This window comes from Cavia porcellus, unplaced genomic scaffold (assembly GCF_034190915.1).
Source record: "Cavia porcellus strain 051 isolate PalLab524CR breed Dunkin Hartley unplaced genomic scaffold, mCavPor4.1 scaffold_11, whole genome shotgun sequence".
Classification (NCBI taxonomy): domain Eukaryota; kingdom Metazoa; phylum Chordata; class Mammalia; order Rodentia; family Caviidae; genus Cavia; species Cavia porcellus.
The window spans coordinates 30829564-30850064 of record NW_026947494.1 but is presented as its reverse complement, the minus strand read 5'-3'; the positions used below and the strand labels follow the sequence as shown (position 1 = coordinate 30850064).

General features: G+C 36.2%; 1 protein-coding gene across 10 annotated transcripts in view; it reads left to right on the top strand.

Moving 5' to 3' along the window:
* Cplane1 (ciliogenesis and planar polarity effector complex subunit 1) overlaps positions 1–20501 on the top strand; it is a 129437-nt gene that overhangs the window by 64239 nt on the left and 44697 nt on the right. For 9 of the 10 annotated variants that reach the window (XM_063258085.1, XM_063258082.1, XM_063258084.1 and 6 more), the window contains 13 exons: positions 538–647; positions 803–961; positions 1693–1801; positions 2869–3160; positions 4640–5570; positions 6720–6868; positions 7896–8059; positions 8743–8816; positions 10318–10394; positions 11606–11683; positions 13907–14099; positions 17322–17603; positions 17766–18530. In XM_063258085.1, the coding sequence (XP_063114155.1) occupies positions 538–647; positions 803–961; positions 1693–1801; positions 2869–3160; positions 4640–5570; positions 6720–6868; positions 7896–8059; positions 8743–8816; positions 10318–10394; positions 11606–11683; positions 13907–14099; positions 17322–17603; positions 17766–18530 (3383 nt within the window). The remainder of the gene's footprint in view (positions 1–537; positions 648–802; positions 962–1692; positions 1802–2868; positions 3161–4639; positions 5571–6719; positions 6869–7895; positions 8060–8742; positions 8817–10317; positions 10395–11605; positions 11684–13906; positions 14100–17321; positions 17604–17765; positions 18531–20501) is intronic. The other variant, XM_063258081.1, reaches the window with a different exon arrangement.

The following is a 20501-nucleotide window of genomic DNA, read 5'->3' as shown; positions in this document are numbered from 1 at the left end:
ACTACAAGCACACTAAACACTATTTACCTCAATAGCTATCATTGCACTCTGTTCACTTATGGCAGAGGGGTGGGAGAGCGGGATGCGGAGCTCTTGTTTTCCAGCCCACGCACCAGAAGGGGCTGGCTTCTAGCTTTTACCTCAGTGCACATGGCTCTGATTTGCAAGGAGGGCTTGCTTCTTCATGAGTTCTTGTTCTCTTCCCCAGCAGTCCACAAATGGCACTGACTCACAGGAAAAGGCTGAAAATATCTATAATATACAATGAAGTTGTGAAACAAATTGATAGTGAATAGATAAGTTACTTACTCTGTAAATATGTTTTCAGTATATTCCTACAACTGATATGCATGAAATATTATAAATAGCAATGACTTAAAACTTCAGAAGGAACTATGACTTTTATATAAGGTGTTTATGAGCATGTGTTTCTTTTATAATCAAAAAATACTCTGAAAAAACAGCAGGGGTTGAGTTCTAATTTTGATACACAAACTGATACTTTTTTTTAAAAATATATTTTATATCTCTCTTTAGGCTGCTTCAGAGAACTCTGTGCCTTGTGCTGGGTGCTGCATATCCGGGATAATTTATCCTACAGTTGTAGGCAGTATCAGAAAGCAAGAGAAAATATGAGGAGGGAAAAGGTATTTACCAGCAAAAGAATTAAAAAAAAGAAACAAACATTACTTGGGAAATTATTGCTTAATAGAAAATTTTACTCTTTGTGGCATGATCAGATTTCATTCTGATCTATCCATCTGAACTGAAAAAGCAATGAATCTTCTCAATATCCATGTAGGACCTTGAAGTGGAGTTCGATTCTTGTGTAGTTGAGCACTGTCTTAGTGCTGTGGAATGGGCTTATCGAATGCTACCTTTCTCTCGGTTTTTTAATACTGAAGAACTTATTCAGGATATAATTTTGAGCCTTATCGGAGAACTGCCACCAGTCAGAAAGGTAATGTAATCGTAGGTAGAAAAAAACTAAAACTGAATCAGACTTTAAAAGATCCTTACTTTTTTAAATTAAGAATTGCATGGCTGGGGCTGGGGATATAGCTCAGCAGCACAGTGCCTGCCTGGCAAGCATGCATTTGTGAGTGTGAGTCTCAGTAATACACACACACACACACACACACACACACACAGAGAGAGAATAAAAGAACTGCATAAGTGTTCTGTGTTTGGCTTTTTTCACTTGGCATGATATCCTTACAGATACAGCATGGTAGAAATGGGGAATTGTTGGTAAAAAGTCCAGACTTTCATTTATAAGATACATGAGTTCTGGGCATCTAAAATGTAATATTGTGACTATAGTTAATACTACTATATTGTTTATCTGAAATTTTATAAGGGGGAGATTTTAAGTGTCCTCACCCCACCCCACACACAATGGTAACTACAGTGATGGATGTTTATTTGACTGTGATTATTATACAATGTGTATGTATATAAAACTATCACTGTTCCCATGAATATGATTTTTGTCAATTAAGAATTATAAATTTTTAAAGGGGAGACAAATGATGCTAACATGAATCCACAGGCTCATTCTTAAAGAGCCTTCAGTCCAACATTGAAAGATTAGTACTAAATACGCTTTTATATTTTGAGTTAAAATATTTGAGGAATGAAAAGGGAAGAAAATGATGTTGCTCATAAAACTTTAAAATACTTTTTCTGAAGGTAGCAGAAATTTTCGTGAAAGCGTTTCCCAATCCAGAGGATGTAAGAGTTCCTTTAAGAGAAAAATACCACTCTCTTCAGCAGAGACTCAGACACTGTGTTATGAAAGGTATTTGTTTCATATTTCTAATGGATAAATTGGCAAAGATGCTTTTCTTTTGAGAGCATGTCTTTCCTGCCATTTGTGTATCTATGCCTTTTTGCTTTTTCCTAGAGACAAGAGTGTGGGCTCAGTACCTTACCCTATTTCAGAACTAATTCTGTGGTTTTGGAGCCAGGTGGAGCTGACTGTAGGTCATGACTGTTAATCAGTAACTGTATGACCTTAAGACGCTCAGTCTCTCTGAACTTTCTTTCCTTATTTGTAAAATGGATATATTATTATTTACTTTATGAGTATGTACTGAGAGAGAATTTAAAAAATATATAAAATGAGCAAATTAAGATGGCTGTGGTGGCACAAACTTGTGGTCCCGTTTACTTGGGAAGCTGAATCTGGAGGACTGTTTGAGTCTATGAGATTGGTGTAGCCTGGGCATCTGTGCACGTTTCATCTCTAAACAGATGGGTACAGAGAGGATAGAGGCACATATGGTGCTCTGACTATTGAAGATACTTATAATACTCAGTCTCAATACTTAACCTTTTTTTTGGCTAGAGACTATGTTGCCTAGGCTAACCTTAAACTCCATCCTCCATCCTTATCGTCATCCGCCTGCCTCAGCCTCTGGAGCAGCAGGATTATAAGTGTGTGTCACTCTCACCCACCTCCAGTTTAAACCATTTTTAAGTGTGTGAGTCAGTGGCATGAAATACATTTACAGTGTTGTGGCTTTAGTTTGTGTGTGTGTGTGTGTGTGTGTGTGTGTGTGTGTGTGTGTGTGTGTTTGGTATTGACGATTGAACCCAGGGCCTGTCACATATTTTCCAGTGAATACTAAATAAAACATAATCTGTAATTATAGGGAAATAAGCCTTAGTTGTTAGGTTTCATGTCCTCAGAAGGAACCAGATTGGGTTCTTCATGTCTTTTTTTTTTTTTTTTTAAACAGAGTATATTTATTGAGAGAAAGAATGCTCTGTCTGGAAGAGAGACAGAAGGGGTCCCAAGTAGGTTGCCTGTCTTCCAGTAGAAACATTTTAATGGACCACAGACCTTTTGTTCTTTACTTTCAGGTCCCCAGAATGAGGAAATGATGTCTGTTGTCGTGCATTCTATCCATAAAGTGAGGGTGAAAGCCCTAAAAAGGGTGCAGAGAAATATTGGTTCTTTTGAGATGAATATTTGGGAACCAGTTGAAGAAGAGAAAACAGATGAGGTTCCAGGTTTCGACAGGTTTTCCCTAGGAACTAGCATGAGCAGAAGCACCCTCACAGAACTGGGCAATTCTGTGGTACACAGTGATGCAGACACCTTCTCTGAAGTATTGTCAGTTGAAGAAAAAAACAAGCTACCTTTCTACCACAGGTACAGTTGAGCTTTCCTAATAACAAGCCTGGACTTCGTTTGGAAGAAAATTCCTTCACTGTTTTTATGCAAGTGAGGAGTCCCAACAACCTTTGCAAATTGTATTATTAACAATATAAATGATAAGTGTGAGTATAATATGAGATGTGCAGGTGCACTAAAAATACTGTATAAATTACTATGAAATATAAATGAATTTCCATCTTTTCCTTATCTTTTTTATGGTGCTGGGATGCAAACCCAAGATGTTACACATGCTAAGCAAGAGCTCTATAGCTGAGCTACACCTCCAGCCCCCATACACAAGTGAATTTCAGCATAGACTTGGGATCCATGAGTAAAATGTCTCATAAATGTTCAAACAATCCAATTTTTTTTAAAAAAAGAAAACTCACAAAGTGCAGAAAACACACTTGCCCCACCACACTTCAGATAAGGGGCACTCAGCCTGTACTTTGGTGCAACTGGGTTAGCTGTATCCCTTTTAAGGGTTTCCAGGGTAGAAACTTATACATTCATCTTTGCAACATGTGTGTAATTTATTGGGAAATTCTTGCTCATTGTCTAAACCCTTATCACAGTGATTTAAAATGCAGTTTGTCCTCATGATTTAAAGACTATATAATCAGCTCAGCAGTAATTTTGTGTAAGTGAAATTATCACATCTACTCCAAACATCTGCTTTTTAAAATGGTGTGCTTGCTTCACAAAACAGCTGTGATTAAATGTTAGCACAGAAATGCCCTGCAGGCGGCTTATTGTATACACATCCTCAATGTTTAACACCTTTTCTCAATAATATTGAGAATCTAAAGATCCATGTTCCACCCTAGAAAACATGTTGACTTTTTTCTTTTGATTTTCATTTGATATACGTGAAACATCAAAAAGATCCATAGCTTAATGAGTAGAGAATTTTCTTTTAAACAGTATTAGGAACTAAACACAAAGCTTTTGTCCTGAGCTATGCTATCCCCTCAGCCCTTTTTAAATTTTTCAGTCTTACTCACTTACTCAGTTGCCCAGAATGGGGCTCAAAAAAGTAAACCTCCTGTGCTTAAGTGTAATTCCAAGTTTTTGGATTATAGGTCTGTACTGCCATCCTCAGTAATGGAGAGAATTTGAGGGTGGTGATATATTTTTTTTTTCTTTTTTTTATCGGTACCGGGAATCGAACTCACAACCACACACTTGCAAGGCAGGTGCTTATGCCACTGAGCTAAATCCCCAGCCCCCTGAGGGTGGTGATATCTTGAGACAGGGTCTCATGTAGTTCAGGCTGGCCTTGAACTCACTGTATAGCCCAAGCTGGCCTTGAACTCATAGTGATCTTCCTGCCTCAGCCTCTTGAGTGCAGAGATATCAGACATGGGCTCCCACACCACCACACCTGGTAGGAATTTTAATGCTAATTCTAATATCAGTTTTATAAATTAAATGATCATTAATTTTGTCTTTTTTTTTTTTTTTTGGCTCTAGGAATACTCCAAGTCATTTAGAATTATCGTTAGTTGATCAGCCCCGTAATAGAAAAAAAATTTCTAATCAGAAAGAAAATCCTATAAGGAAAGAAGATCACAAAAAGTTACCACAAAATATACTTCCTGTAATAGGTACTTGGGAATTTGAGCGAGATGATGATGAATATATTAAATTCCTTGATCTCTTTTTGAGTTATGTTCTTGAAAGAGACCTACTCAGTTCCGGAGATCCTGGCATTCCATTTCTAACTAGTTTTTCTGGACAGCTTAGGGAACATGAACTTAATTCTTTACTTTTTGATGTGCATACAACATTAAAACGACGTCAGGGCAAAACCAAAAACCAGAATGTGTTTAGAGCTGGCTCCTGCTTTGTTGCTGTTCCTGAGTCATATGAATCTGAAAAATCATCTGCTTTAAATGGCAAACATGCCATAAGTTTAGACAACCAGATTCTTTCAGCATCGGAACTAGTTAATGAAGGGATTACACCAGTTTTAGAGAATTCATCAAATGAAGTCAATGAAAGTAAAGAAAAGGGATTGTTTGGTTTAAAACAAAAATCAATTTACAGAATTCAAGATGGTAATCAAGAGAAATCTCTAATCCAGGAGTCATCAGACCATAGATTTTGGACTTCAAAGTCCATTAAAACTAGAAAATACCATTTCAGAGCTATTCAGTGCAGTGATATTAACCCGCGGGAGGATCTTCCCATGGTGCTAAAGGACACCTATGGCAATATAAGAAGACTGCTGGAGTGGATGGTAAGATGGTCTGATCGAAGACTGCTCTGTGATTCTGGAATCACTCAGTCTTCCTCGAAGTACAGTCCAGTTATTCGTGTAAAAACCTCTACAGCTGCCATTCTTACCTCGTTGTGGCTTTTGGAACAACCTTATTTTGCTACATATAAAGCAGAAAATAAGGTAAGTACATCAATTGCCTATTACAAATGAAAATACCACTTTTAGATTAAAACTGTTTTATTGCTTGTACCATTGTTGCTCCTTGATTGATGTGTTTTGAAATTTTGTTTTAGTTTTAGTTTTTTTTTTTTTTTCTTTTTCTCCTTAAAATGGATTTGGGGGAAAAAAAAAAAAACAATGAGTAATGGAAAGTTAGACAGTTCTGATGATACTCTGTATATGTAGTTTGTTTTGTTTTTTTCAAGAAGTTCTTCTCTCTCTTTTTTTTTTTTTGGTTCCTCTGATTCTTAAAAAAATAAAAAGAATGTACTTTCAGAGATGCCATGAAGTTTTAAGGTTTTATATGTGTTTATAAAAAAGAAAAAGGGATAGCGGGCATGGTGGCTCACACTTGTAATTCCAGCGCTCAAGAGGCTGAGGTGGGAGGATCGTTGCGAGTTCTAGGCTAGCCTGGGCTACAAAGTGAGCTCAAGGCCAGCCTGAACTGCATTGTGAGACCCTGTCTCAAAAAAGACCAAGAAAAAGGGAGCTGGGTGTGGTAGCATATGTTTATTATTCCAGCACTCTAGGAGGCAAAGCAGGAGGATCTGAAGTAATCTATAATCCCAGCATTTGGGATGCTCACTCAGGGGCATCACTGAGTTCAAGGCCAGCCTGAACTATGCAGCTAGACCCGTCCCAAAAAAAAATTTTTTAAAGGAGAAAGAAAAATAGATGGGCAGTAGAGAAGTAATTCTGATTAGTTTTTCTCTTCTGTAGTAAATGGCAAGTGCCTTCGGGCTAGTTGTTCTAAATTGAAGAGTATAAGTATATATGTATGTTAGAATTATTTAATTTTTAAATTTTTTTACAATTGTTTTCCTTTTTTGTGATCAGTTTTTCAGGAATACAGCTTATACAAAACTATATTTGTTGTCTTTAAAGTTTGTATTTCTGGGTAATACCTGTATACGAAGTAGTGGATTTACTTTTTCCAGGTAGAATAGACTTGATCATTGCTTTAGCAACAGAAATTGAGTTGTGTAAATGCTGTAAATACTTAATAAATGAGAGAATTAGAAACCGTTTACAGATATTTTGCATAATTTAAAAACGTAAAACAAAGGTTTTCAATAATGAATACAAAATGCTATAAATGGTTTGTTTTAGGTGCTAGGGAATCAGTGTATTGTGTCTCAGATCAAACCCAGTATCCAGAGGGAGAGCATAACCGATGCTGGCTGTTCAGCTGCAGGGGGAACTCAAGGTGGAACTGCGGAAAGTAATGACTCAAATGAATTTAGCCAGAGTGTCTTCAAGTGAGTTTTTTTGCTAATACCCTCCTTTTCAATACAAGTTGACTAGCGTTTGGGCTAATGGAAAAAACTGAAGCTTTGGAAATTAAAGGAATAAGCATTTCTTGAACTACAGAAACAAGAAGTGAGTTTTCTTTTTGTGCTTGTGTTGGGGATTAAATTTTAGGCCTTGTTTCATGCAGTTGCAGCACTTCTGCCTGTACCCTCAGCTAGGGAGCAAGATTTCTGAAGTTCTTTAGTAATTCATTGTAAAGTACACTTCTTTTGGTCTAGCATGTCTTCTGAGAGAGGAGCTAATTCATCCTAAGAGATCCCCTTAGTATATTTTTTCACTGTTATACGTCAGCCATTTTTCTATGTGAAGCAGTTTTATGCATTTTTATCCATTTCATCCATTTTTATATATGAAGCAGTAATAGTAATATATCTCTGAATACTGTGTAAGTCAGCTTTCCGTCTCTGTAATGAAGTGCCTGCAATAACCAACTTATAGAAGGTTTTTGACCTACAGTTTTACTAATCAGTTGACCTCATTGCTTAGTGCTTGTAAGGTGGTGCTCCATGGTACGAATGCACAATAGAATAAAACCACTCACTTCTGGGCCAGAAAACAAAACAGGAATGGCCAGGATCATACAATTCCCCTGCAAATGCAACCCATTGAGATGTGAGGACCTCTCACAAGACAAGGTTCTCAAAGGCTGTGTCCCTCCCACTGGCAGTGTGCCCTGTAGACAAAGTCGTTAGCACTTGAATCTTGGGACATTCAGTATACAGACTAAAGCAAATACCAAGGCAAAAGCACTTAAAATGTGAAAGTGCCTTTGTAAGAGTGGTAATTTTAGATAACTTGAAATTGTTCTACTGTTTGGAAACTTTAGACTTTTACTAAACTTTTACGAAGCAGAAAGCTAAGAAAGACAATAAATATGAAAATTATACTTCTTGTTTTCAAAAATTAGAGTCAAATGAAAGCAAGTTCTTTGTTTCCAGGAATGAATTGTAATAATAGTTGCCATATTTCTGTCAGAATGTCAACTGAAGCAGAAAACCCTGAAATAAAAGAAATCAGTGATGAGGTTATTTTCGACACTCATAATATTGAAGAAGAATTTATAGACACCAGTGGGAATCTTTTACAAATAGAAATGTTTACGCAGGAGGGAATGGATATGCACATAGCAGACTGTGAAGGTCAGTTGATGTAGATTTTCTTTTTCTCTGGCTTTATTTGAAACTGGTGAATGGTGTCTGAAATAACTTGTTTAGCCTTGTACCTAAGTTATGATGTCCATAATATCCTAAAACTAAAAATTGAGAGTGTTATATCCTTGAGTTAGTATATTAACTCATAATTTGATTTTTAATAAAACCAAGAAGTCACAGACTTTTTTGTATTGGTAGTTCTTTTACAGTTTTGGGGTTCTCTTGCCCTGCCTATGGAATAATTTTAGGTTAATTCTTAATTCCTATGAACCGATTCTATGAACCTCATCCTGGAAGCCACCCTTAAAGCAGAAAGTCTCAGAGCTCTCATGAAATTACATAGAATGAAGTTAGGCCTCTCAAGGCTCATCTAGGATTTACTTGGTGGAGGTGTCTCCAGGTATTTCTTTCTTTTTTTTTGTCTTTTTCCTTTTTATCGGTACCAGGGATCCAACTCAGGACTGCCTGCTTTCAAGGCAGGCGCTTATGCTGCTGAGCTAAATCCCCAGCCCCCTTCTCCAGGTATTTCTAAAAAATATTTTTGCAAGGAAGATAGAAAATGTTTTTGTTACTATATTCATTTCCTATAATATTTCATAGGCATTTAAAAAATCAAAAATACTATGTTTCAAATCATCAGTTTTTTCTTCCTCTTTTTTATTTTCCTGCAGAAAAACCTGTCAGAAGTCCCAAAAGTCCCAATGTTGCCATTTACATGCAGACTTTACCACAGCAGTTAGAAAAAGTAAGTTGTTAATAATATATAAAATCATTCAACTTTTGGCTAGGGGTGGTGATACATGACTATAATCTCAGCACTGTAGCAGATGAGACAGGAAGATCATGAAGTTAAACCCACCCTGGAGAATTTAGCAGTGTAGCAGATCTTCTCTTGACATACAGAAAAAAAAAAAAAAAAAAAAAAAAAAAAAGATCTAGGGATGTAGCTCAGTGGGGTAGATTTAGAGTTCAATCCCCATATCAAAAAAGAAAAGGATACAGAAATGAAACATTGAGGGTATAAAGGAGAATTTCTACCCTTTCCCCCACAAATTATAATTACAGCACTTGGGATGCTAAGGTAGGATCAGTGCAAGGTTAAGGCCAGCCTAAACCACATAGTAAGACTCTGTCTCAAAAAAAATCAGTTTTGGGCTGGAGATTTAGCTCAGCGGCATAAGCGCCTGCCTTGCAAGCAGGCAGTCGTGAGTTCGATCCCCGGTACCGATAAAAAAAAAAAAAGGAAAAAGGCCAATAAATAAATAAATAAATAAAAATCAGTTTTTGTTACACATCACTGTTATATGTTAAAACAAGAATATAGGAATACCATGTGGCATTTTTATTTCTTTAAAATTCTGTTACATGTCGAATAATTTTAAAAAGTGATTTTTTTTTTTTTGTCTTTTTCCTTTTCATCAGTACCAGGGATCGAACTCACGACTACCTGCTTGCAAGGCAGGTGCTTATGCCGCTGAGCTAAATCCCCAGCCCCGAAAAAAGTGATATTTTTTATTTAATAAACTGCGTTAGCAAATTAATTTAATCAAGTGATAAAAATGTCCTTTGTTTACAGTGTAGTTCAGTGTGGTTGCAGGGTTTTTTGTTTTTGTACTGGGAATTAAACTCAGATACTTCACACTGAGCTATATTACAACTTTTTTAAACATTTTTTCTCATTTTGTTTCTGTTTCTTTTCTTTGCCTTTGCTTTGCCTTTTCTGTCAGGATCTTGTTGAGTTATCTAGGTGGGACTAAAATTTGTAATCCTTCTTTTTTGGCCTCTTAAATGCCGAAATTACAGGTTTGCACAACCATGCCTGGGTAATTTTTGTACCTGTATGTACTTTGTATGTTGTTTTCTCAAAATTCTGTACACTGAATTTCCATACAGAGTATAGGCATCTCCAGTGATAGTAACAATAGTTTTAAAAAGAATGAGTTTTTCCTGGTTTTGCAGTTGTTTTCATAGGTTAAATAGTATGCTTGTCATTGTGTGTATATATAATAATGTGTTAGTCTACTAATATTGTCTTGTGCTTGTGCCTTAACATGCTCAACACCTCAGAGGAATAGGCCAAAAGCAGTTCACACAGTATAAAAGACTGGAATACATTTTAGTGTTTGATTTTTCACCTCCTTTTAGGTTGTTTTTACTCTAGGTGAGTGGCTAATGTGACACTCAAAATACCCATTGCAGGAATATCTATTTGTTTCACCTGTTTTCATTTTGCGTACTGTTAACAGCAATCCACAGAAGAGGTTCAGTGTCCAAGGAAAGAACCCCTGGAGACAAATGTGGAGGAAAAGTCTGAACAGGAAAAGTAAGGAGAGAAATATATGAAATGATTATCTCTAGGTTTTTTACCTCAGTGAAACTTATATAGCTTTTCTTTAACAAGTTATAGCACATATTTTATGGTGGCATGTTTCTAGTGAAATTGTAACCTCAGTCTAAAGTTTTTGTAAATAATGATTTTTGGTAGATGTTTTACTTGGAATTGTGGTAAGTGAAATAACTAAAATGCCTGTTGTTCTTCTAACACTATCAGTCTTTCAAATTAAAATATAATAGTAAATGAACTACAGCTTACTCATCTTTCACCACTAAGCTTTGTGTATATATTCTCTCCATTAGGTTTATGATGTGCGTATATGCTGGTTAGCTTACTGTTGCTTCCAGGAAAGTTGAACTCAGTTTTCATATGTTGCAATTTGGACATAATTCATTTATAGGATTTTGGAAGTGTTAGAATTTTGGAATTACCTTCACTAAAAGAATAAGACAAATGTTATATTTTCTTTTTTTTTTTTTTTTTTTGTCTTTTTCCTTTTTATCCGTACTGGGGATCAAACTCACGACTGCCTGCTTGCAAGACAGGTGCTTATGCCGCTGAGCTAAATCTCCAGCTCCCTATTTTCTTTTTCTTAATATGCAAATTTTGTTTACTTCTACTATGGATACATAATTAACGAGTGAATTTTTTAATTTGTTGGTTAGTTTTGGGTACATAATTAACAGAAGTGAGTTTTTTTAATTTGTTGGTTAACTTTTGGTGTTTTGTTTTGTTTTTTGGTGTTGGGAACCAAACCAGGACTTTGCTTGTGCTTTATTACAGAGCCCTTACAAAGTAATAGGTATTTCTGTTCAGAAAAATTTACCTTTGCAAAGTAGCAAATATGACAGTGAGCTCTTTAGTATTCTAAGCAAAATGTTCATTTGCTTTTTAGGAGAAATTTAGGGTCCTGACTAATCTCACATCCCTTCATTTTAGATTGTGTAGTCCTGTTACTGAGCAATTAAAAGAGTACATTGCCATGTGTTAAATCATCTGGACATATTCTTTGCTTTTGTTTGGATCTCTTCCAAATTGCTATGGAGACAAATGTAAACAGATTATGATTATGAGCTAAGCTTTAGAAAAGAGTAAAAGTATGTTTGGACTCTTAGGTGGCACAGCATTAAATCACTTCTACCTTAGGTTTGTGTAAAGAGTATCTTGCTACCTAATCACTTACTAATTCTTATTTGTAGTATGATCGAAGCTTGTTCAAATCCTGAACATACCATTCCTCTTTCATTTTGTATAGATACAAGTTCAGAAATTTCTAGGTAAGAATTTTTGTTCATTGTACCATTTTGAAATAATCATGTTTTATAAATAGAATATGAATTAGTGTTTGCTATACTTATTTGAAATATGTGGTAATTAAAACCTAAGGAAAGGGGCTGGGGATTTAGCTCAGCGGCATAAGCGCCTGCCTTGCAAGCAGGTAGTCGTGAGTTCGATCCCTGGTACCGATAAAAACAAAATAGACAAAAAAGAAAATGAAAAAAAAAAAACAAAAAAAACCTAAGGAAAAAAGCAGCTTGAAGAGTAGTATAGGTATACATTTATGACATCTTAGTTAATTAAAATATTTTCCATTATTAGTTTCTGTGTTTTACAGTGTGTATAATTTATAATGTGTTGAGCCGGGTGTGGTGGCTCACACCTGTAATCCCAGCACTCTGGAGGCTGAGGTGGGAGGATCTTTGTGAGTTCGAGACCAGCCTCGGCTACAAAGTGAGCTCAAGGCCAGCCTAAACTGCATAGTGAGACCCTGTCTCAAAAAGACCAAAAAAAAAAAAAAATTATAATGTGTTTGTTATTCTACTGACATCATTTAGTTTTTCCCTGTGTGTAAAGATCTACATAAGCTATGTTAGAACAGTTATTTCAGAAAAAATAAGTGGATGTATAATTGAAAGATGTAATTATTGTTCATTTTCAGCTTTTGATTTGTGATAGCATGTAATTCTCTTCAGGGCTGGGGATTTAGCTCAGCGGCATAAGTGCCTGCCTTGCAAAGTGTGCGGTCGTGAGTTTGATCCCTGATACCAATAAAAAAAGAAAACGACAAAAAAAAAAAATTTTTCTTAACAGAGGTTGAAAAGATTCCTTAATGCTTAGAAATCTTGCTAAATTAAAAGAAAACTATAGCACAGCTTTACTTCAGAAGAAATTTACATTATTAGAATTGATTGTCATATTAGTTGTTGAAAGGAAAGGCCAGTAAAGTTTTCTTCAAATAAGCACAACAGCTGTGGTGCCTGTTTTTCATGAATTGGCTAAATAAAATTTTGTTAGTGAACATATTGGACGTTGATTGAATGCGGATATTACTGGTGAAAGGGAATTTTTTTTAAAGAGAAAAAATTTCAAAACAAGATAAGAGGGTAACAATGGTTAATACATTACATTTTGTTATCTTTAAATTACTCAGAGTACAAGATACCAGCATTTAATTGTCTGATAATATTAGCACAAATCTTTCTTTTCAATGAATTAAAAGAAAGTAGTATAATTATCTTTAACTATTATATATATTTTTTCATTGTTTTTTCTCTTTCTTCTTTTGTCCATTCCTCTATGCCATTTCTCTTTCAAAAAGGAATTATTGTAAACTCAAATCTAAGTCCAAAACACTTGAGTAACTATTTGAATATGATAAATGCCTGATACCTTAGTTTGCAAAATTTATTTGCTTAGATAACACTGACCACCTGCTATGTTTGAGGAATTGCTCTCAATAATTTTGTTTAAAAAAAAAACTTTTAAAAAGTTCAAGTTTTAATTTTTATGTCAATATAAGCATTTTTAGTGTTATTATAAATGGAAACTTATTGATTGTCTGAATATGAATGTTCACAATACTGTTATCTGATATTTAATGGAAATCAGTTTTTGCTTTATGAATCCTAGAATTAAATAATTTTTCTTCAGTTTATTTAACTGTATTTTATGTTTTTCTGTTCTTTGTGGATTTTTTGTTACTTTTTTTGAGGCAGCGTGTCACTATATAGTTCAGGCTGGCCTTGGACTCACTGTGTAGCTCAAACTACACAGTGGCCTCAAACTCACTATGATTCTCCTGCCTCAGCCCTAGAGTGCTGGGATCATTGGCATGCAGCATTACACCAGGGTTAACTGGGTTAACATATTAACCAGCATTAACTGTATTTTGACTCACTAATTTTCATCAAAAAACTTAACTCTGGGCCATATTACAAAGTCTGTAGAGTTAGAATGATTATACTGGTTTCAAATTTAGATACCTGGGGGAGCAGAGGTGGGCTGTTGCGGAGTGTAACACTAGTAAGTGACCACTGCTGGGTAGATGGTACATGTCCTCAGTGAAGGCAAAAAATAGTGTTGTGTAGGAGAAATCCTAAAAGCTGCTAGACTAACCTTTCAATTTGAAGAAACAATGGGATCTAAATATTTGAATTGTAGACATCCAGTTGTTTCATTGTTGATTAGAATGTGGTTTTTATTTAAATGCTTCTGTACAGTGCACAAATTTCTACATCAAATGATAAGCCTCCCTCACTTTCTTCTCTGGTGTCAAATGGAGTCAAGGAAGCTTCACAGACACCTGTTGAAACATCTCAGAAGACCCACAGAGATGAACATGAGGCTCCATTACCGTATTCTTCAGATTCTGTTAGGCAGATGCTCCAAGATGAAATGTTTAAATTAGTTCAGGTAAGCACATCTCTAAAAAGTAATTCTACACATGATGTGTGTGTGTGTGTGTGTGTGTGTGTGTGTGTGTGTGTGTATGATTTAATTTAAACTTATAGAAATGGACAGGTCATAATTAACTTGTCTTTAAATTATTCCTGTGCTTTAGACACTTTTTATTTGTCATTCAGAAGTTTCTAATTGGTTTCTGGAATCTGTCTACTTCTAACAATGACTTCTGTTTATTGAGTTCTTTGGGACACAGTTGCTCAGAAAAAGGTGTGCACATGTGCGTGTGCGTGTGTGTGTGTGTTTGTTGGGTGGGGGTAGGCAATAATCAAACCAGACCAGTGGGCTGCTACTAAAAGCATTCAAAATTTTTTTCAAAGTTTGTTTTATTTTCCTTTTTAATGTTTTGTTTTTGTTTTTGAGACAAGGTCTCGCTAGGTACCCTAGGGTAGCCTCAAACTCAAGATGATCCTCCTGCCTCAGCCTCCCAAGTGCTAGAACTGCAGGTGTGCAGCACCACACCTGGCCAAAGGTTACTTTCTAATGCAAGCTGTTTTATCGTATGTTATCCACAGACCAAATTTTGGCTTGTGTTAAAAGTTAAAATTTCAATTTACTGTTCACTCTGGCTTCCATTGTCTTTTTTCATGTTACCCTTTTCTTTACCAGTAATTTCTAACTCCCTTTTTCTTTTTATTCTTAAAACATTACTTTACTTCTTCTAATCTTTCAGTCTTGTGTTCTAAATCTTTATATAATGGTGATGGAATATACCATTTTTGAATTGGATCCTGGAACTAATTTTCTTTTTTGAATTTATTGACTCTTTTTCAGTATGTCCCCCATTCTATAAGACTTACTGAAACTGATTAATCTGGTTCTTCCTCAGTTCTTTCTTTCCCATTTATATTGGATGGCATGATCTGTTCTATCAGTGTAGTCTCTTTTTGTTTTTGTTTTGTTTACCACACACACACAGGCATGTGCACACACACACACTGGGGATCAAACCAAGACCTTCACACATCCCCAGCCCTTTTTTTTTTTCTGACAGTCTGTAGCTGGGCTTGAATTTATTACCCTTCTCCCTGTGCCTCCTGGAGTGCTGGGACTACAGATGCACTACCAGCTCAAAGTTTTAGAGGCATTTCTTAAACTACTTTATGATTTACCTGGGACTTTCATTCTTAGAGAGTCACATTTACCTGCTTTCAGTATTTTTTTTTTTTTTTTATCGGTACTCACGACTGCCTGCTTGCAAGGCAGGCACTTACGCCGCTGAACTAAATCCCCAGCCCCTCCTGTTTTCAGTATTAATCCAGGTATTTTCCTGTGCCTCATGACTTTTGCTCACACCGTATGTCCCTATAGTCACTTGATTTCTGTAGGTATGGCCAACCTTGGATTTTTATTGTTTCATACTTCCATTGTCTTATAGATGCATTTTCTAGTATTGTCTGTTAACCTTTTAAAAAATCTTCAAGGGGCTGAGGGTTTATCTCAGCAGCACAAGTGCCTATCTGGCAAATGCAAGGTGAGTTCAATCCCTGGTACCAAAAAACCCCAAATCTTCAAAGCTGCCTGTGGTGGTACACACCTGTAATACCAACACTCAGAAGGCTGAGTCAGGAGGACTGCTGCAGGTTCAAGGCCAGCCTGAACTACATAGTGAGTGCAAAGCTAGTCAGAACTACATAGTGGAAGCTCATGTGAAAAAAAAATCTTCACCAGACCTGGTGCAGTGTTACATGCCTATAATCCCAGCTACTTGGGTAGCTAAATTATCAGGAGGTTTTCAGGTTCGAGGCCTTGCTGGGCACCTTGATAAGGCCCTGTCCCAAAATAAAAAATATAAAGGGCTAAGTATATAGTTCAATGGTAGGGCTCTTGCTTGTTATGCAGGAGGCCTTGGGTTCAATCCTCAGTACTGCAAAAGACACACACAAAAGTGACTAAATTTCAGTTATAAATTTGTGTACTATACAATATCAGTCTTGTTTTAAATCAAAGTGTAGAAGGACATACACTTAGTGTTAATGGTAGTTATCTTCAGAGGCAAAATGACAATATATTTGTACTTTTTTTCCTCAAATATGTGTGGATTTCTTTTATAACTGAATGTAATTGCAGTGTTTCCCTATTAGTCTGTTTTCCTCAAGTACAAATTTTTCTGTTGGCCATGAAAGACCTACTCCTGTTGTATATTTTCCCTCTTTCCCTATCGCTTTCTCACAAGTTTAGCTGTTTTCAAAGTGTGATCTCTGGACCAATAGCATCAACATTGCTCAGATCTTAAATATTCAAATTCTCAAGCTCCCTTTCCAGACATGCAGAATCAAAAACTTTAGTGGTGGAATTAAGCAAAAAATGATTCAACAAGTCTTCTCCTTCATGCCGATACCTGTTAGGGTTTCAGAGCTACTGAACTAATCTATCTTCTCATCCCTACTGTCATGTTCTGTTGTAGTTAATCCAATATCCCTGCTTTACTTCCCAAGCCCTTCTGTGCTTTGAAATCACCTGGTCTCCTTTACAAAATTGAGCCTGGCTTCCATTCCCAGACATTCTGATGCTATATATAGGTAAAGGCTGTGACCTGGCCATTGGGACTTTGTAATGCTACTCAACTGATTCTATGTGCAGCTAAAATTGGGAACCATTGCCTCACCATATCAGTCCTTTACAGAGAAGTCTGCACTTATCTGGGTAGAACTCTGTGCTCTCTTCTTTCCTGAAACCTTCAGTTACCCTCACTCTAGTCCATTAGATTCTACAGCTTTATGATCTGTGGGATAGTTAGTCATTTAGTTATGTTACTGAGCATTGAATACAGGGCCTCCCAGTGCAAGACAAGTGTTCTACCACTGAGCCACTCCTATCCCTTTTTAAAATTTTTCACTTTTAGTTAGGGTCTCACTAAGTTGCTCATGTTGACCTTGAACTTGTGATTCTCTTGCCTCATCCTCACAGTAACTCCGGTTATAGGTACACACTGTCAGGCTTGGTTCCTTGGATTATTTATGTAAACTGGTTTCTACCCATAAGTTCATGTTCCCAGATGACAGAAAACTGCTTTTTTTGTTTTTAAATCCTTCTTGTCCCTACTTCCTGTTCAGTATTCCCAAGTCTGACAGAAAGTTGTGACTTCTGTGGAATATGAAGGTGGTAGCTGTTGATTCCTTAGATTCTTTTCATTGTATTTTAAGGTGTCTCTTTCATTTTATTCTATTTCAGCTGCAGCAGATAAACTTCCTGAGCCTAATGCAAATAGTGGGATCATCCGCTACTAACCTGCCAAACGCACACCACCTTCTCCAGCAGGCTCAGTCTGTGGACCTGGTGGGAGGCCAAGTATCAAACCACACAAGAGGCAGTGGTGATGCTGAAATCAAACACAATAGACATCTTAAGGAGAGATTTTTCATGGGAGAGAACACCAGGGAGCCTGACAAGAACAGCTCACATAGCCATGAAGGAATTATCCAATCTGATCAAAATAGTAATGGAAATGTACAGGTAATGTTTATAAAATACCATTCATTTCCTGGTAATTGAACTGTTTTTTTGTTGAGTAAATAAATATTTTAACATTCCATCTCCTTCAAAACATATTGAATATCATTTACCAAAATAAGAATGTGTTCTAAACTAGCTTAATCTTTTTTTTTACTCTTTCAGAATGTTCCACATGGCAGTATTCCTTCATGCCAATTAGACAGCCAACCCCAGAAGAGAGTACCAACCCCAGCATCTGAAAACTTAGCATCTACTTTGTTTCTCCCAGCTCCCGCTAGAAATACTCATCCCCATCTTTTGTCCACCCCTTCTGCTGCCCCAAGGATGCCTAGACTTATCCCACCTGCCAAAACACCTAGTCCTGGTTATGGTTTTCCTTTGCTTCAGTTTCAACCTAAGCATGAATTCAGGCCCCTTCCTTTACATGTAGGAAGCATTCCAAATGCTCCCTCCAGGCCTTTAGCCCAACTGAGAGAGGCCTGGGCATTAACTGGTTCTCTCCAACCTCCTCCACAACAGAAAGTAATACACACTACCTCAGGATTCCATTCAAATTCAAGCCACTATAATGCTCAAGTCGTGAAAGAAACAGCTGACCAGAAGAAATGGGCAGAAACTGTAATTACAGATATGCCTAAGCATTTGAACATGGATCAGTATGTTGGACAAGAAAATGTGACTTCTCAACAGGACCCTTCAATATTTACAAAACCAGAAAAACAATTTAATGTTAACCCAGGGTCCCTTGAAATACCTCCTCAGACTTCTTGTGGACTTCCATTATTGTATCTGCAATCTAAACATCCTTACCTATTTTCATCAGTCTCAAGAGCATCACTTACAGTTCCTTCAATACATATGAGAACTGTAGAAGAGAAAAAATACCCACGACTATTACTTTTTCCACGTCTATCCTCAGAAAATATGGTAATGAATTTTTGTGCAGCGATTTAAAACCAGAGTCCTGCATTTTTCATACCGTAAACACTATATGTTCATTGAAAGGTCTAGTTTCACATTTCAAGAAGATGCTTGTATTATAGAAAATAACTTACAAAATTCAGGTTTAAAGTAATAATTTTGTTTTTAAAAGATTTTGTTGATCTTTATATTGTATACCAGAATTTACTTAACTCTGATATTCTGCTCAGAAAAGAAATAATTAAAAACAACAGAGGCTGGTCTTCTGCGCGCGCGCGTGTGTGTGTGTGTGTGTGTGTGTGTGTGTGTGTGTGTGTGTGTAAAGAGTTAACAAGTACACATACTGTTTGAGGTTCCTAGCAATTGTAATATATTTGTCTTCAAATCTGTTTCAGGTTAAAGTTTTTAAATAGACCCAGTCTGTCATTGTGCATGCAAAAACATGGTAACGTTGTAAACTCAACATATCCTCTTTAAATGTATTATCTGTGAGCTACAAAATTCAGATTTTTTATTTTCTAATTTTGTAGATGAATGGTGCCATTTTAGTGTCATTTTCAGTGCACTTTAAGATTGGAAGGTCAGAAGAAAAATTTTTTTCTATTCTTTAGAAAAAAATACCATGCCTTCTTTACTTCTAAACTTGTTTTGAGCAGAAGGGATTAAAGAAGTGGAAAATTCAGCACTTTCAGGAGAATTATTTTTATTTTTTATTTTTTTATTAGTATACGTTTACTGGGCCAGGGATTTAGCTCAGTGGAGTAAGCGCCTGCCTAGGAAGCACGAGATCATGAGTTCAATCCCCGGTACAAAAAAGAAAAATAATAATAATAGTGTATGTTTGCATACATAGTACTCACATTTATCTTATATCTTAATTCTTTTTTCCCTACTCCTCTCCTCTTCCTTCAGCCCTTTTCCCTCCCCATTTTCAGAGTTTTGTTTCCATTTTCCCCTTCCATTGTCTTTTAATCCCTTTTTCTTTCTTTCTTCTCCCCCTTCATTGTTCTCCATTTGAAGATGTTCTTCCTACTTCCTAATATCCACTTTGCTTTTTGTTTACCCTTAGGGTTTCTCACAGAAGAGAAACAATATGATATTTAAATCTGTGTGTCTTACTTCACTCAAAATTGTGATCTTGAGGTACATCCATTTACCTACAAATGACTCAAGTTTATCCTTCTTTATGGCAGAGAGGTACTCCATTGGCTATAAACACCTTTTCCTTATCCATTCCTCTGTTGATGGGCATGTGGGCTGGTTCCAAGATTTAGCTAGTATAAAATGTGCTCCTATAAATATGGATATCTGTATCTATTTCTATATCTATATCTTTATATCACTATGGTAGAATACTCTTAATGCTTTTGGGAGAATTCCTAGAGAGGGAATAACTGGCTCAAATGCAACCTCTAGGTTTAGTTTTTTGATTGATTTCCATCGTGATTGTACCAGTTTACATTCTCACCTATAATGAAGAAAGGTTCCTTTTTCCCCTGCAGTCTTACCAGCATTTGTTATTGATTTCTTGATGATAGCCATTCTTTCTTCAGTGAGATGGAATGTCTTGTTCTGATTTGCATGTCTTGATTGACCAGTGATGTTAATCAGTTTTTTATGTATTTGCTGTTTGTACTTCTTCATCTGAGAAGTAACTATCACTTCAGCTGCCCATTTTTGGATTGGGTATTTGAATTTGAGGGTTCTGTTTGTGTTTTTTTCTTTTTCTTTTTCTTTTTTTGAGTTCTTTTGAGAACTAGCTGATAAAAATTTTTTCCCATTCTGTGAGTTGTCTCTATTGTGTTGGTAGTTTCTTTTACTGCACAAAAGCTTTTTAATATAATGAGATTCCAGTTGATTCTATGTGATACTTCCTGTTCCGTCAAGGTTTTGTTCATAAATTCTTTGCCTATACCTGTATCTTTAAGAGTTTGCCTATTTTATCTTCCAGCAGATTGTTACTATTATAATATTTAG